The sequence below is a fragment of the Salvelinus alpinus genome, chromosome 1, assembly GCF_045679555.1.
Source record: "Salvelinus alpinus chromosome 1, SLU_Salpinus.1, whole genome shotgun sequence".
Taxonomy (NCBI): Eukaryota; Metazoa; Chordata; class Actinopteri; order Salmoniformes; family Salmonidae; genus Salvelinus; species Salvelinus alpinus.
This window is the reverse complement of record NC_092086.1, coordinates 4,185,900-4,202,780: the sequence shown is the minus strand read 5'-3', so window position 1 is coordinate 4,202,780 and position 16,881 is coordinate 4,185,900. Positions and strand designations below refer to the sequence as shown.

Below are 16,881 nucleotides of genomic sequence, written 5' to 3'. Positions count from 1 at the left end.
TGATTCTATACTGTACTCTGATTCAGACTCTGTATCTGCGTCTGTGTGATTCAGACTCTGTATCGGCGTCTGTGTGATTCAGACTCTGATTCTATACTGTATTCTGATTCTATACTGTATTCTGATTCTATACTGTACTCTGTATCAGTGTCTGTCTGATTCTATACTGTACTCTGATTCTATACTGTACTCTGATTCTATACTGTACTCTGATTCTATACTGTATTCTGATTCAGACTCTGCCTGCTAAGCACCTCCTCCTCCTCCACTGTATCGGCGTCTGTGTGATTCAGACTCTGCCTGCTAAGCACCTCCTCCTCCTCCACTGTATCGGCGTCTGTGTGATTCAGACTCTGCCTGCTAAGCACCTCCTCCTCCTCCACTGTATCGGCGTCTGTGTGATTCAGACTCTGCCTGCTAAGCTCCTCCTCCTCCTCCACTGTATCGGCGTCTGTGTGATTCAGACTCTGCCTGCTAAGCACCTCCTCCTCCTCCACTGTATCGGCGTCTGTGTGATTCAGACTCTGCCTGCTAAGCACCTCCTCCTCCTCCACTGTATCGGCGTCTGTGTGATTCAGACTCTGCCTGCTAAGCTCCTCCTCCTCCTCCACTGTATCGGCGTCTGTGTGATTCAGACTCTGCCTGCTAAGCACCTCCTCCTCCTCCACTGTATCGGCGTCTGTGTGATTCAGACTCTGCCTGCTAAGCACCTCCTCCTCCTCCACTGTATCGGCGTCTGTGTGATTCAGACTCTGCCTGCTAAGCACCTCCTCCTCCTCCACTGTATCTGCGTCTGTGTGATTCAGACTCTGCCTGCTAAGCACCTCCTCCTCCTCCACTGTATCTGCGTCTGTGTGATTCAGACTCTGCCTGCTAAGCACCTCCTCCTCCTCCACTGTATCTGCGTCTGTGTGATTCAGACTCTGCCTGCTAAGCACCTCCTCCTCCTCCACTGTATCGGCGTCTGTGTGATTCAGACTCTGCCTGCTAAGCACCTCCTCCTCCTCCACCCTACTTCAAAGTGCTGTAGAGAAACTAGGTCACTGCCGAGCTGTAGAAGGAGAGGAGAAGGACAGACGGCTGGGGTTGAACCCAATGCCTCTGTATTAGCCTGCTGAACTAAAGCCTAGGCATCAACTAGGAGAGATGACAAGTCTACAGGGCTATAGCCGAGCAGTATAACATATACTCACTATGATGAGCAGTATAAAATATATATACTCACTATGATGAGCAGTATAATATATATATACTCACTATGATGAGCAGTATAAAAGATATATACACTCACTATGATGAGCAGTATAAAATATATATATACTCACTATGATGAGCAGTATAAAATATTTATACTCACTATGATGAGCAGTATAAAATATATATACTCACTATGATGAGCAGTATAAAATATATATATACTCACTATGATGAGCAGTATAAAATATATATACTCACTATGATGAGCAGTATAAAATATATATACTCACTATGATGAGCAGTATAAAATATATATACTCACTATGATGAGCAGTATGATATATATATACTCACTATGATGAGCAGTATCAAATATATATACTCACTATGATGAGCAGTATAAAATATATATATACTCACTATGATGAGCAGTATAAAATATATATACTCACTACGATGAGCAGTATAACATATATATACTCACTATGATGAGCAGTATGATATATATATACTCACTATGATGAGCAGTATCAAATATATATACTCACTATGATGAGCAGTATAAAATATATATATACTCACTATGATGAGCAGTATACAATATATATACTCACTACGATGAGCAGTATAACATATATATACTCACTATGATGAGCAGTATAAATATATATACTCACTATGATGAGCAGTATAAAATATATATACTCACTACGATGAGCAGTATAAAATATATATACTCACTATGATGAGCAGTATAATATATATATACTCACTATGATGAGCAGTATAATATATATATACTCACTATGATGAGCAGTATAAAATATATATACTCACTATGATGAGCAGTATAAAATATATATACTCACTATGATGAGCAGTATAAAATATATATACTCACTATGATGAGCAGTATAAAATATATATACTCACTATGATGAGCAGTATAACATATATATACTCACTATGATGAGCAGTATAAAATATATATACTCACTATGATGAGCAGTATAAAATATATATACTCACTATGATGAGCAGTATAAAATATATATACTCACTATGATGAGCAGTATAAAATATATATACTCACTATGATGAGCAGTATAAATATATATACTCACTATGATGAGCAGTATATAATATATATACTCACTATGATGAGCAGTATAAAATATATATACTCACTATGATGAGCAGTATAAAATATATAAAATTGTAGAAGGAGTGAGCATCCATAACGTAGTACATGATGTCCACCCAGCCTTCCAGAGTTATCACCTAGAGGGGGAGAGAGAGGGAGGGGGAGGGAGGGAGGGGGGGAGGGAGGGAGGGGGAGGAGGGAGGGAGAGAGAGGGGGAGGGAGAGAGGGAGGGAGAGAGGGAGGGAGGGAGGGAGAGAGAGGGAAAGAGTGTAAGAGAGAGAGAGAGAGGGGGGGCAGGAGAGAGGGGGTGAGAGAGAAGGAAGAGAGAGGGGGGGGCAGGAGAGAGGGGGTGTGAGAGAGAGAGAGAGAGAGAGAGAGAGAGAGAGAGGGTAGGAGAGAGGGAGTGAGAGACAGACATAGAGAGAGAGACAGAGAGAGACAGAGAGGGAGAGGGGGTAGGAGAGTGAGAGGGTGAGTGAGAGAGGGAGAGAGAGAGGGAAGGGGAGAGAGGGAGAAAGGGAGAGAGAGGCGGAGAGAGAGAGGGAAGGGGAGAGAAAGAGACACAAAGAGACAGAGAGAGGATGGGGATTGTTATAGAGACATGAAAGCAGTACTCAGCAGACCTGCTAATACACAGACCACAGGAACGTATTTCTTATTTAACCCTTATGTTACCAGGTCAGTTGACTGAGACAGTACAACAACGACCTGGGGAATAGTTACAGGGGAGAGGAGGGGGAATGAATGAGCCAATTGTAAGGTAGCATACAGACATACTGCAGTCACACCTCAACCCCCCTTATCCCTGTTGAAAAGACTACTGCAGTCACACCTCAACCCCCCTTATCCCTGTTGAAAAGACTGCTGCAGTCACACCTCAACCCCCTTTATCCCTGTTGAAACGACTGCTGCAGTCACACCTCAACCCCCCTTATCCCTGTTGAAACGACCCCTGCAGTCACACCTCAACCCCCCTTATCCCTGTTGAAACGACCCCTGCAGTCACACCTCAACCCCCCTTATCCCTGTTGAAAAGACTGCTGCAGTCACACCTCAACCCCCTTTATCCCTGTTGAAACGACTGCTGCAGTCACACCTCAACCCCCCTTATCCCTGTTGAAACGACTGCTGCAGTCACACCTCAACCCCCCTTATCCCTGTTGAAACGACTACCTGATGAGGTTACCCATGCTAGGCTTGGTATATACCTGGCTCTGAGTGATGAGGTTATCCATGCTATGCTACAGCTGGGTATATACCTGGCTCTGAGTGATGAGGTTATCCATGCTAGGCTGGGTATATACCTGGCTCTGAGTGATGAGGTTATCCATGCTAGGCTGGGTATATACCTGGCTCTGAATGATGAGGTTACCCATGCTAGGCTGGGTATATACCTGGCTCTGAGTGATGAGGTTACCCATGCTAGGTTGGGTATATACCTGGCTCTGAGTGATGAGGTTACCCGTGCTAGGCTGGGTATATTCCTGGCTCTGAGTGATGAGGTTACCCATGCTAGGCTATAGCTGGGTATATACCTAGCTCTGAGTGATGAGGTTACCCATGCTAGGCTGGGTATATACCTAGCTCTGAGTGATGAGGTTATCCATGCTAGGCTATAGCTGGGTATATACCTGGTGATGAGGTTATCCATGCTAGGCTATAGCTGGGTATACACCTGGTGATGAGGCTATCCATGCTAGGCTATAGCTGGGTATATACCTGGTGATGAGGTTACCCATGCTAGGCTATAGCTAGGTATATACCTGGTGATGAGGTTATCCATGCTAGGCTGGGTATATACCTGGCTCTGAGTGATAAGGTTACCCATGCTAGGCTTGGTATATACCTGGCTCTGAGTGATGAGGTTATCCATGCTAGGCTGGGTATATACCTGGCTCTGAGTGATGAGGTTATCCATGCTAGGCTGGGTATATACCTAGCTCTGAGTGATGAGGTTATCCATGCTAGGTTATAGCTGGGTATATACCTGGTGATGAGGTTACCCATGCTAGGCTATAGCTGGGTATATACCTGGCTCTGAGTGATGAAGTTACCCATGCTATAGCTGGGTTAATACCTGGCTCTGAGTGATGAGGTTATCCATGCTAAGCTGGGTATATACCTGGCTCTGATTGATGAGGTTACCCTAGCTAAGCTGGGTATATACCTGGCTCTGAGTGATGAGGTTATCCATGCTAGGCTATAGCTGGGTATATACCTGGCTCTGATTGATGAGGTTACCCTTGCTAAGCTGGGTATATACCTGGCTCTGAGTGATGAGGTTACCCATGCTAGGCTATAGCTGGGTATATACCTGGTGATGAGGTTACCCATGCTAGGCTATAGCTGGGTATATACCCGGTGATGAGGTTACCCATGCTAGGCTATAGCTGGGTATATACCTGGCTCTGAGTGATGAGGTTATCCATGCCAGGCTGGGTATATACCTGGCTCTGAGTGATGAGGTTATCCATGCTAGGCTGGGTATATACCTGGCTCTGAGTGATGAGGTTACCCATGCTAGGCTGGGTATATACCTGGCTCTGAGTGATGAGGTTATCCATGCTAGGCTGGGTATATACCTGGCTCTGAATGATGAGGTTACCCATGCTAGGCTGGGTATATACCTGGCTCTGAGTGATGAGGTTACCCATGCTAGGTTGGGTATATACCTGGCTCTGAGTGATGAGGTTACCCGTGCTAGGCTGGGTATATTCCTGGCTCTGAGTGATGAAGTTACCCATGCTAGGCTATAGCTGGGTATATACCTGGCTCTGAGTGATGAAGTTACCCATGCTAGGCTGGGTATATACCTGGCTCTGAGTGATGAGGTTATCCATGCTAGGCTGGGTATATACCTGGCTCTGAGTGATGAGGTTACCCATGCTAGGCTATAGCTGGGTATATACCTGGCTCTGAGTGATGAGGTTATTTATGCTAGGCTGGGTATATACCTGGCTGTGAGTGATGAGGTTATCCTTGCTAGGCTATAGCTGGGTATATACCTGACTATACCTGAGTGATGAGGTTACCCATGCTAGGCTATAGCTGGGTATATACCTGGCTCTGAATGATGAGGTTATTTATGCTAGGCTGGGTATATACCTGGCTGTGAGTGATGAGGTTATCCATGCTAGGCTATAGCTGGGTATATACCTGACTATACCTGAGTGATGAGGTTACCCATGCTAGACTATGCTAGGCTATGCTGTGTGTGTACAGTCCTACCTGGAAGATGGCTATCCATGCTAGGCTATGCTAGGCTATGCTGTGGGTGTACAGTCCTACCTGGAAGATGGCTATCCATGCTAGGCTATGCTAGGCTATGCTGTGTGTGTACAGTCCTACCTGGAAGATGGCTATCCATGCTAGGCTATGCTAGGCTATGCTGTGTGTGTACAGTCCTACCTGGAAGATGGCTATCCATGCGTAGGCTATGTTGTCAAAGTTCACCGCTCCTTTGTGAGGGTTGACGTTGCCGGGCCGACAGACGTTATAGTACTGGTTCCAGTTCACACAGCCGTCTCTGGCCCTGTCCTCCCCGCCAAGAGAGGGCGCGGGCAGTGAGCACTCGGCCCCTCCCTCGCTGTAGGGCGGGACGTCATGGCAACGCAACATTCCATTCTCCCGAATTGCTGAGCAGATGAAGGGGTCCTCCTCGCTCTCCTCCGGCTGGTAGTACACACTTAACGACAGGTTATAGAGCCTACATAGGAAGACAGAGGTTATAGAGACTACATAGACATACAGAGGTTATACATCCTGCAAAAGGATACAGAGGTTATAGAGCCTACACATACATACATACATACATACATACACACATACATACGTACATACATACATACATACATACATACATACATACATACATACATACATACAGAGTTTATAGAGCCTAAATAGGAAGACAGAGGTTATAGAGCCTATATAGGGAGACAGAGGTTATAGAGCCTATATAGGGAGACAGAGGTTATAGAGCCTATATAGGGAGACAGAGGTTATAGAGCCTATATAGGGAGACAGAGGTTATAGAGCCTATATAGGAAGACAGAGGTTATAGAGCCTATATAGGAAGACACAGGTTATAGAGCCTATATAGGGAGGCATAGGTTATAGAGCCTATATAGGGAGACAGAGGTTATAGAGCCTATATAGGAAGACAGAGGTTATAGAGCCTATATAGGGAGACAGAGGTTATAGAGCCTATATAAGGAGACATAGGTTATAGAGCCTATATAGGGAGACATAGGTTATAGAGCCTATATAGGGAGACAGAGGTTATAGAGCCTATATAGGAAGACAGAGGTTAGAGAGCCTATATAGGAAGACAGAGGTTATAGAGCCTATATAGGGAGACAGAGGTTATAGAGCCTATATAGGGAGACATAGGTTATAGAGCCTATATAGGGAGACATAGGTTATAGAGCCTATATAGGGAGACAGAGGTTATAGAGCCTATATAGGAAGACAGAGGTTAGAGAGCCTATATAGGAAGACAGAGGTTAGAGAGCCTATATAGGGAGACAGAGGTTATAGAGCCTATATAGGGAGACAGAGGTTATAGAGCCTATATAGGGAGACAAAGAGAGAGTGTGTTGAGTTGGTCAGTGGCTTTAGAGTGATATTAGCCAGCGAACGCCAAGACTACCCACACACACACACACACACACACACACACACACACACACACACACACACACACACACACACACACACACACACACACACACACACACACACACACACACACACACACACACACACACACACACACACACACACACACACACACACAAGGGGGCACTTTGTTCCATTAAATCAAACAGTAGGGAATGTTCTGGAATGCTTCCTGACTGAGAGGACCTGGAAGTTCTGCTCTGTGTTATAAACTTTCATCCCTGTGTGTGTGTGTGTGTGTGTGTGTGTCTGTGTGTGTGTTTGTGTGTGTGTGTGTGCAGGCCTGGCATCTATCTACTGCTCTCTCTTAAGCCACTGGCTTAATCCACACACACACACTTGTACTGTGTGTGTGTGCACATCTGTCCGTGTGTGTGTGTGTGCAGAGCTGTTGTGTTGTGTCAGTACGTGGGTGAGATGTGCAGTTTACACGTTGTCACCGTCAGATAGGCCATCGCTACGGGCAACAGCTAACTGTCACCTCACATTGCGTTATACACACTACCCCCTGGACTACACAGACAGAGACAGAGAGAGAGAGAGAGAGATAGAGAGAGATAGAGAGAGAGACAGAGACAGAGAGAGAGAGAGAGAGAGAGATAGAGAGAGAGACAGATAGAGAGACAGATAGAGAGACAGAGACAGAGACAGAGAGATAGAGAGAGAGACAGATAGAGAGACAGATAGAGAGACAGAGACAGAGACAGAGAGAGAGAGAGAGAGAGAGAGAGAGAGACAGATAGAGATACAGATAGAGAGACAGATAGAGAGAGAGGGACAGAGACAGAGAGAGAGAGACAGAGAGAGAGAGAGAGATAGAGAGACAGATAGAGATACATATAGAGAGACAGATAGAGAGAGAGGGACAGAGACAGAGAGAGAGAGACAGAGAGAGAGACAGCGAGGGAGAGAGAGAGACAGAGAGAGAGAGAGTGACTCACGTTCTGAAGTCTTCTCCCATGAAGCACCTGTTTCTCAGTAGCCCCGCCCACAGCTGCACGCCGACGATGCCGAAGATGAAGAAGACGAAGAAACAGAGGAGCAGGACGTTACCCAGCATGGGGAGAGTGTCTAGGAGCAGAGTCACCAGGATACGCATGCCTACATGATCACAACAAGAAACAGAGGAGCAGGATGTTACCCAGCATGGAGAGAGAGTCTTGGAGTAGGATGTTACCCAGCATGGAGAGAGAGTCTTGGAGTAGGATGTTACCCAGCATGGAGAGAGAGTCTAGGAGTAGGATGTTACCCAGCATGGAGAGAGAGTCTAGGAGTAGGATGTTACCCAGCATGGGGAGAGAGTCTAGGAGCAGGATGTTACCCAGCATGGGGAGAGAGTCTAGGAGCAGGATGTTACCCAGTATGGAGAGAGAGTCTAGGAGCAGGATGTTACCCAGCATGGAGAGAGAGTCTAGGAGTAGGATGTTACCCAGCATGGAGAGAGAGTCTAGGAGCAGGATGTTACCCAGCATGGAGAGAGAGTCTAGGAGTAGGATGTTACCCAGCATGGAGAGAGAGTCTAGGAGCAGGATGTTACCCAGCATGGAGAGAGAGTCTAGGAGCAGGATGTTACCCAGCATGCAGAGAGAGTCTAGGGGCAGGACGTTACCCAGCATGGAGAGAGAGTCTAGGAGCAGGAAGTTACCCAGCATGGAGAGAGAGTCTAGGAGCAGGATGTTACCCAGCATGGAGAGAGAGTCTAGGAGCAGGATGTTACCCTGCATGGAGAGAGAGTCTAGGAGTAGGATGTTACCCAGCATGGAGAGAGAGTCTAGGAGCAGGATGTTACCCAGCATGGAGAGAGAGTCTAGGAGTAGGATGTTACCCAGCATGGAGAGAGAGTCTAGGAGCAGGATGTTACCCAGCATGGAGAGAGAGTCTAGGAGTAGGATGTTACCCAGCATGGAGAGAGAGTCTAGGAGCAGGATGTTACCCAGCATGGAGAGAGAGTCTAGGAGCAGGATGTTACCCAGCATGCAGAGAGAGTCTAGGAGCAGGACGTTACCCAGCATGGAGAGAGAGTCTAGGAGCAGGAAGTTACCCAGCATGGAGAGAGAGTCTAGGAGCAGGATGTTACCCAGCATGGAGAGAGAGTCTAGGAGCAGGATGTTACCCAGCATGGAGAGAGAGTCTAGGAGCAGGATGTTACCCAGCATGGAGAGAGAGTCTAGGAGCAGGACGTTACCCAGCATGGAGAGAGAGTCTAGGAGCAGGATGTTACCCAGCATGGAGAGAGAGTCTTGGAGCAGGAAGTTACCCAGCATGGAGAGAGAGTCTAGGAGTAGGACGTTACCCAGCATGGAGAGAGAGTCTAGGAGCAGGATGTTACCCAGCATGGAGAGAGTGTCTAGGAGCAGGATGTTACCCAGCATGGAGAGAGAGTCTAGGAGTAGGTATCACTACATGATCACAACAATATATTATCTCATCTAAAGCAGAAACACACAGACCGCCATCCAACGTGATGAACGTCAGATGAGTTTGTCCTGTCCTTAGGGTGGTCAGCGTTCTGTCTGTCTGTCTGTCTGTGTCTGTCTGTCTGTCAACACCTAGAGCCTTTTAAAGTGGAGAGAGTTGAAAGGTCAGACAGAAGAGTTCCTTCAAATGGACAGAGGTCAGAACAAGCTGTTCCTGAGACTGGCGCCTGGTGTGTGTGTGTGTGTGTGTGTGTGTGTGTGTGTGTGTGTGTGTGTGTGTGTGTGTGTGTGTGTGTGTGTGTGTGTGTGTGTGTGTGTGTGTGTGTGTGTGTGTGTGTGTGTTTTTGTGAAAAGTCCTCACAAGGACAATAAAACAAGGACATTTTTGTCCCCACAAGGAAAAAGGCTATTTTAGGATTAAAATATGTGTTAGAATTTACAGTTGTCCAACTGAACTGAAATGTGTCTCCCGCATTTAACCCCCAACCCCTCTGAATCAGAGAGGTACGTGGGGAGCAGGGGGGCTGCCTTACTCAACATCCACAGTGGGTTAACTGCCTTCCTCAACATCCACAGTGGGTTAACTGCCTTACTCAACATCCACGACGCCCAGAGGGAACAGTGGGTTAACTGCCTTACTCAACATCCACGACGCCCAGAGGGAACAGTGGATTAACTGCCTTACTCAACATCCACGACGCCCAGAGGGAACAGTGGGTTAACTGCCTTACTCAACATCCACGACGCCCAGAGGGAACAGTGGGTTAACTGCCTTACTCAACATCCACGACGCCCAGAGGGAACAGAGGGTTAACTGCCTTACTCAACATCCACGACGCCCAGAGGGAACAGTGGGTTAACTGCCTTACTCAACATCCACGACGGCCAGAGGGGAACAGTGGGTTAACTGCCTTACTCAACATCCACGACGCCCAGAGGGAACAGTGGGTTAACTGCCTTACTCAACATCCACGACGGCCAGAGGGGAACCGCGGGTTAACTGCCTTACTCAACATCCACGATGCCCAGAGGGAACAGTGGGTTAACTGCCTTACTCAACATCCACGACGCCCAGAGGGAACAGTGGGTTAACTGCCTTACTCAACATCCACGACGGCCAGAGGGGAACCGCGGGTTAACTGCCTTACTCAACATCCACGATGCCCAGAGGGAACAGTGGGTTAACTGCCTTACTCAACATCCACGATGCCCAGAGGGAACAGTGGGTTAACTGCCTTACTCAACATCCACGACGCCCAGAGGGAACAGTGGGTTAACTGCCTTACTCAACATCCACGACGGCCAGAGGGGAACCGCGGGTTAACTGCCTTACTCAACATCCACGACGCCCAGAGGGAACAGTGGGTTAACTGCCTTACTCAACATCCACGACGCCCAGAGGGAACAGTGGGTTAACTGCCTTACTCAACATCCACGACGCCCAGAGGTGAACAGTGGGTTAACTGCCTTACTCAACATCCACGACGCCCAGAGGGAACAGGGGGTTAACTGCCTTACTCAACATCCACGACGCCCAGAGGGGAACAGTGGGTTAACTGCCTTACTCAACATCCACGACGCCCAGAGGTGAACAGTGGGTTAACTGCCTTACTCAACATCCACGACGCCCAGAGGGGAACAGTGGGTTAACTGCCTTACTCAACATCCACGACGCCCAGAGGGAACAGTGGGTTAACTGCCTTACTCAACATCCACGACGCCCAGAGGGAACAGTGGGTTAACTGCCTTACTCAACATCCACGACGCCCAGAGGGAACAGTGGGTTAACTGCCTTACTCAACATCCACGACGCCCAGAGGGAACACTGGGTTAACTGCCTTACTCAACATCCACGACGCCCAGAGGGGAACAGTGGGTTAACTGCCTTACTCAACATCCACGACGCCCAGAGGGAACAGTGGGTTAACTGCCTTACTCAACATCCACGACGCCCAGAGGGAACAGTGGGTTAACTGCCTTACTCAACATCCACGACACCCAGAGGGAACAGTGGGTTAACTGCCTTACTCAACATCCACGACGCCCAGAGGGGAACAGTGGGTTAACTGCCTTACTCAACATCCACGACGCCCAGAGGGAACAGTGGGTTAACTGCCTTACTCAACATCCACGACGCCCAGAGGGAACAGTGGGTTAACTGCCTTACTCAACATCCACGACGCCCAGAGGGAACAGTGGGTTAACTGCCTTACTCAACATCCACGACGCCCAGAGGTGAACAGTGGGTTAACTGCCTTACTCAACATCCACGACGCCCAGAGGTGAACAGTGGGTTAACTGCCTTACTCAACATCCACGACGCCCAGAGGGGAACAGTGGGTTAACTGCCTTACTCAACATCCACGACGCCCAGAGGGAACAGTGGGTTAACTGCCTTACTCAACATCCACGACGCCCAGAGGGAACAGTGGGTTAACTGCCTTACTCAACATCCACGACACCCAGAGGGAACAGTGGGTTAACTGCCTTACTCAACATCCACGACGCCCAGAGGGGAACAGTGGGTTAACTGCCTTACTCAACATCCACGACGCCCAGAGGGAACAGTGGGTTAACTGCCTTACTCAACATCCACGACGCCCAGAGGGAACAGTGGGTTAACTGCCTTACTCAACATCCACGACGCCCAGAGGGAACAGTGGGTTAACTGCCTTACTCAACATCCACGACGCCCAGAGGGAACAGTGGGTTAACTGCCTTACTCAACATCCACGACGCTCAGAGGGAACAGGGGGTTAACTGCCTTACTCAACATCCACGACGCCCAGAGGGATCAGTGGGTTAACTGCCTGACTCAACATCCACGACGCCCAGAGGGGAACAGTGGGTTAACTGCCTTACTCAACATCCACGACGCCCAGAGGGATCAGTGGGTTAACTGCCTGACTCAACATCCATGACGCCCAGAGGGGAACAGTGGGTTAACTGCCTTACTCAACATCCACGACGCCCAGAGGGATCAGTGGGTTAACTGCCTGACTCAACATCCACGACGCCCAGAGGGGAACAGTGGGTTAACTGCCTTACTCAACATCCACGACACCCAGAGGGAACAGTGGGTTAACTGCCTTACTCAACATCCACGACGCCCAGAGGGAACAGGGGGTTAACTGCCTTACTCAACATCCACGACGCCCAGAGGGAACAGTGGGTTAACTGCCTTACTCAACATCCACGACGCCCAGAGGGAACAGTGGGTTAACTGCCTTACTCAACATCCACGACACCCAGAGGGAACAGTGGGTTAACTGCCTTACTCAACATCCACGACGCCCAGAGGGAACAGGGGGTTAACTGCCTTACTCAACATCCACGACGCCCAGAGGGATCAGTGGGTTAACTGCCTGACTCAACATCCACGACGCCCAGAGGGGAACAGTGGGTTAACTGCCTTACTCAACATCCACGACGCCCAGAGGGAACAGTGGGTTAACTGCCTTACTCAACATCCACGACGCCCAGAGGGGAACAGTGGGTTAACTGTCTTACTCAACATCCACGACGCCCAGAGGGAACAGTGGGTTAACTGCCTTACTCAACATCCACGACGCCCAGAGGGAACAGTGGGTTAACTGCCTTACTCAACATCCACGACGCCCAGAGGGAACAGTGGGTTAACTGCCTTACTCAACATCCACGACGCCCAAAGGGAACAGTGGGTTAACTGCCTTACTCAACATCCACGACGCCCAGAGGGAACAGGGGGTTAACTGCCTTACTCAACATCCACGACGCCCAGAGGGAACAGTGGGTTAACTGCCTTACTCAACATCCACGACGCCCAGAGGGAACAGTGGGTTAACTGCCTTACTCAACATCCACAGTGGGTTAACTGCCTTACTCAACATCCACGACGCCCAGAGGGAACAGTGGGTTAACTGCCTTACTCAACATCCACGACGCCCAGAGGGAACAGGGGGTTAACTGCCTTACTCAACATCCACGACGCCCAGAGGGAACAGTGGGTTAACTGCCTTACTCAACATCCACGACGCCCAGAGGGAACAGTGGGTTAACTGCCTTACTCAACATCCACGACACCCAGAGGGAACAGCGGGTTAACTGCCTTAATCAACATCCACGACACCCAGAGGGAACAGCGGGTTAACTGCCTTAATCAACATCCACAGTGGGTTAACTGCCTTACTCAACATCCACGACGCCCAGAGGGAACAGTGGGTTAACTGCCTTACTCAACATCCACGACACCCAGAGGGAACAGCGGGTTAACTGCCTTAATCAACATCCACAGTGGGTTAACTGCCTTACTCAACATCCACGACGCCCAGAGGGAACAGTGGGTTAACTGCCTTACTCAACATCCACGACGCCCAGAGGGAACAGTGGGTTAACTGCCTTACTCAACGGGGTCGAGAACCACAGGATGTTTTTTAGGCTGTAAAAACCAAGAACGGTGTAGCGTGTACTCACTAGGGACTCTGTTGATTGCCCGGAGCGGCCTCAGCACACGTACGGTCCTGATAGCGGACAGACTAGCGTTGTGTCCGTCTAGAGAGTACTCCATCATCCTACAGGATAGAGGAGAGAGAGAGAGAGGTCACACGTTAAAACAGATACCTTGGACCGCCCGACCTAGGTTCACACAGAGGTCACACACACGTTAAAACAGATACCTTGGACCGCCCGACCTAGGTTCACACAGAGGTCACACACACGTTAAAACAGATACCTTGGACCGCCCGACCTAGGTTCACACAGAGGTCACACACACGTTAAAACAGATACCTTGGACCGCCCGACCTAGGTTCACACAGAGGTCACACACACGTTAAAACAGATACCTTGGACCGCCCGACCTAGGTTCACACAGAGGTCACACACACGTTAAAACAGATACCTTGGACCGCCCGACCTAGGTTCACACAGAGGTCACACACACGTTAAAACAGATACCTTGGACCGCCCGACCTAGGTTCACACAGAGGTCACACACACGTTAAAACAGATACCTTGGACCGCCCGACCTAGGTTCACACAGAGGTCACACACACGTTAAAACAGATACCTTGGACCGCCCGACCTAGGTTCACACAGAGGTCACACACACGTTAAAACAGATACCTTGGACCGCCCGACCTAGGTTCACACAGAGGTCACACACACGTTAAAACAGATACCTTGGACCGCCCGACCTAGGTTCACACAGAGGTCACACAGGGGTGAACGTACCGGGTAGGGTAGGGTACCGGGTAGGGTACCGGGTAGGGTACCGGGTAAGGTACCGGGTAGGGTACCGGGTAGGGTACCGGGGACAGAAATAGCGGCGGTACGGCGTAGCGGTAAAAGATTAGCCTATTATAAAAATAGCAGCACCTTGGTTTACACTTTTCAAGTTTAGGCACAGAAACAGCTTGAAATTTAACTGACGTCACATACATCACATACGTCACATACATCACATACGTATGACGTCACATATATCACATACGTATGACATCACATACATCACATACATCACATACGTCACATACATCACATACGTCACATACATTTAACTGACCTCACATACATCACATACGTCACATATATTTAACTGACGTCACATACGTCACATATATTTAACTGACGTCACATACGTCACATATATTTAACTGACGTCACATACGTCACATATATTTAACTGACGTCACATACGTCACATACGTCACATATATTTAACTGACGTCACATACGTCACATATATTTAACTGACGTCACATACGTCACATATATTTAACTGACGTCACATACGTCACATACGCCACATATATTTAACTGACGTCACATACGTCACATATATTTAACTGACGTCACATACGTCACATATATTTAACTGACGTCACATACGTCACATATATTTAACTGACGTCACATACGTCACATACGTCACATATATTTAACTGACGTCACATACGTCACATACGTCACATATATTTAACTGACGTCACATACGTCACATATATTTAACTGACGTCACATACGTCACATACGCCACATATATTTAACTGACGTCACATACGTCACATATATTTAACTGACGTCACATACGTCACATATATTTAACTGACGTCACATACGTCACATATATTTAACTGACGTCACATACGTCACATACGTCACATATATTTAACTGACGTCACATACGTCACATATATTTAACTGACGTCACATACGTCACATACGTCACATATATTTAACTGACGTCACATACGTCACATATATTTAACTGACGTCACATACGTCACATATATTTAACTGACGTCACATACGTCACATACGTCACATATATTTAACTGACGTCACATACGTCACATATATTTAACTGACGTCACATACGTCACATACGCCACATATATTTAACTGACGTCACATACGTCACATATATTTAACTGACGTCACATACGTCACATATATTTAACTGACGTCACATACGTCACATATATTTAACTGACGTCACATACGTCACATACGTCACATATATTTAACTGACGTCACATACGTCACATATATTTAACTGACGTCACATACGTCACATACGTCACATATATTTAACTGACGTCACATACGTCACATATATTTAACTGACGTCACATACGTCACATATATTTAACTGACGTCACATATATTTAACTGACGTCACATACGTCACATATATTTAACTGACGTCACATACGTCACATATATTTAACTGACGTCACATACGTCACATACGTCACATATATTTAACTGACGTCACATACGTCACATATATTTAACTGACGTCACATACGTCACATACGTCACATATATTTAACTGACGTCACATACGTCACATACGTCACATATATTTAACTGACGTCACATACGTCACATACGTCACATATATTTAACTGACGTCACACATATAGTCACATATGTTAAAAAGGGAAAATACACATCTATAACTGGTACGTTACATATTAAAAAGGGTAAATATATATTTAACTGGTACGTTACATATTAAAAAGGGTAAATATATATTTAACTGGTACGTTACATATTAAAAAGGGTAAATATATATTTAACTGGTACGTTACATATTAAAAAGGGTAAATATATATTTAACTGGTACGTTACATATTAAAAAGGGTAAATATATATTTAACTGGTACGTTACATATTAAAAAGGGTAAATATATATTTAACTGGTACGTTACATATTAAAAAGGGTAAATATATATTTAACTGGTACGTTACATATTAAAAAGGGTAAATATATATTTAACTGGTACGTTACATATTAAAAAGGGTAAATATATATTTAACTGGTACGTTACATATTAAAAAGGGTAAATATATGTTTAACTGGTACGTTACATATTAAAAAGGGTAAATATATATTTAACTGGTACGTTACATATTAAAAAGGGTAAATATATATTTAACTGGTACGTTACATATTAA

General features: G+C 46.9%; 1 protein-coding gene across 1 annotated transcript in view; it reads right to left on the bottom strand.

Annotated features, from left to right (window-relative positions):
• The window catches only part of LOC139540059 (voltage-dependent T-type calcium channel subunit alpha-1H-like), a 178,780-nt gene that overhangs the window by 104,908 nt on the left and 56,991 nt on the right, over positions 1-16,881 (bottom strand). The window contains exons 5-8 of the mRNA XM_071343603.1: positions 13,891-13,988; positions 7,963-8,122; positions 5,750-6,047; positions 2,386-2,478 (exon numbers count right to left, since the gene is read on the bottom strand). Coding sequence (XP_071199704.1) covers positions 2,386-2,478; positions 5,750-6,047; positions 7,963-8,122; positions 13,891-13,988 — 649 coding nt within the window. The remainder of the gene's footprint in view (positions 1-2,385; positions 2,479-5,749; positions 6,048-7,962; positions 8,123-13,890; positions 13,989-16,881) is intronic.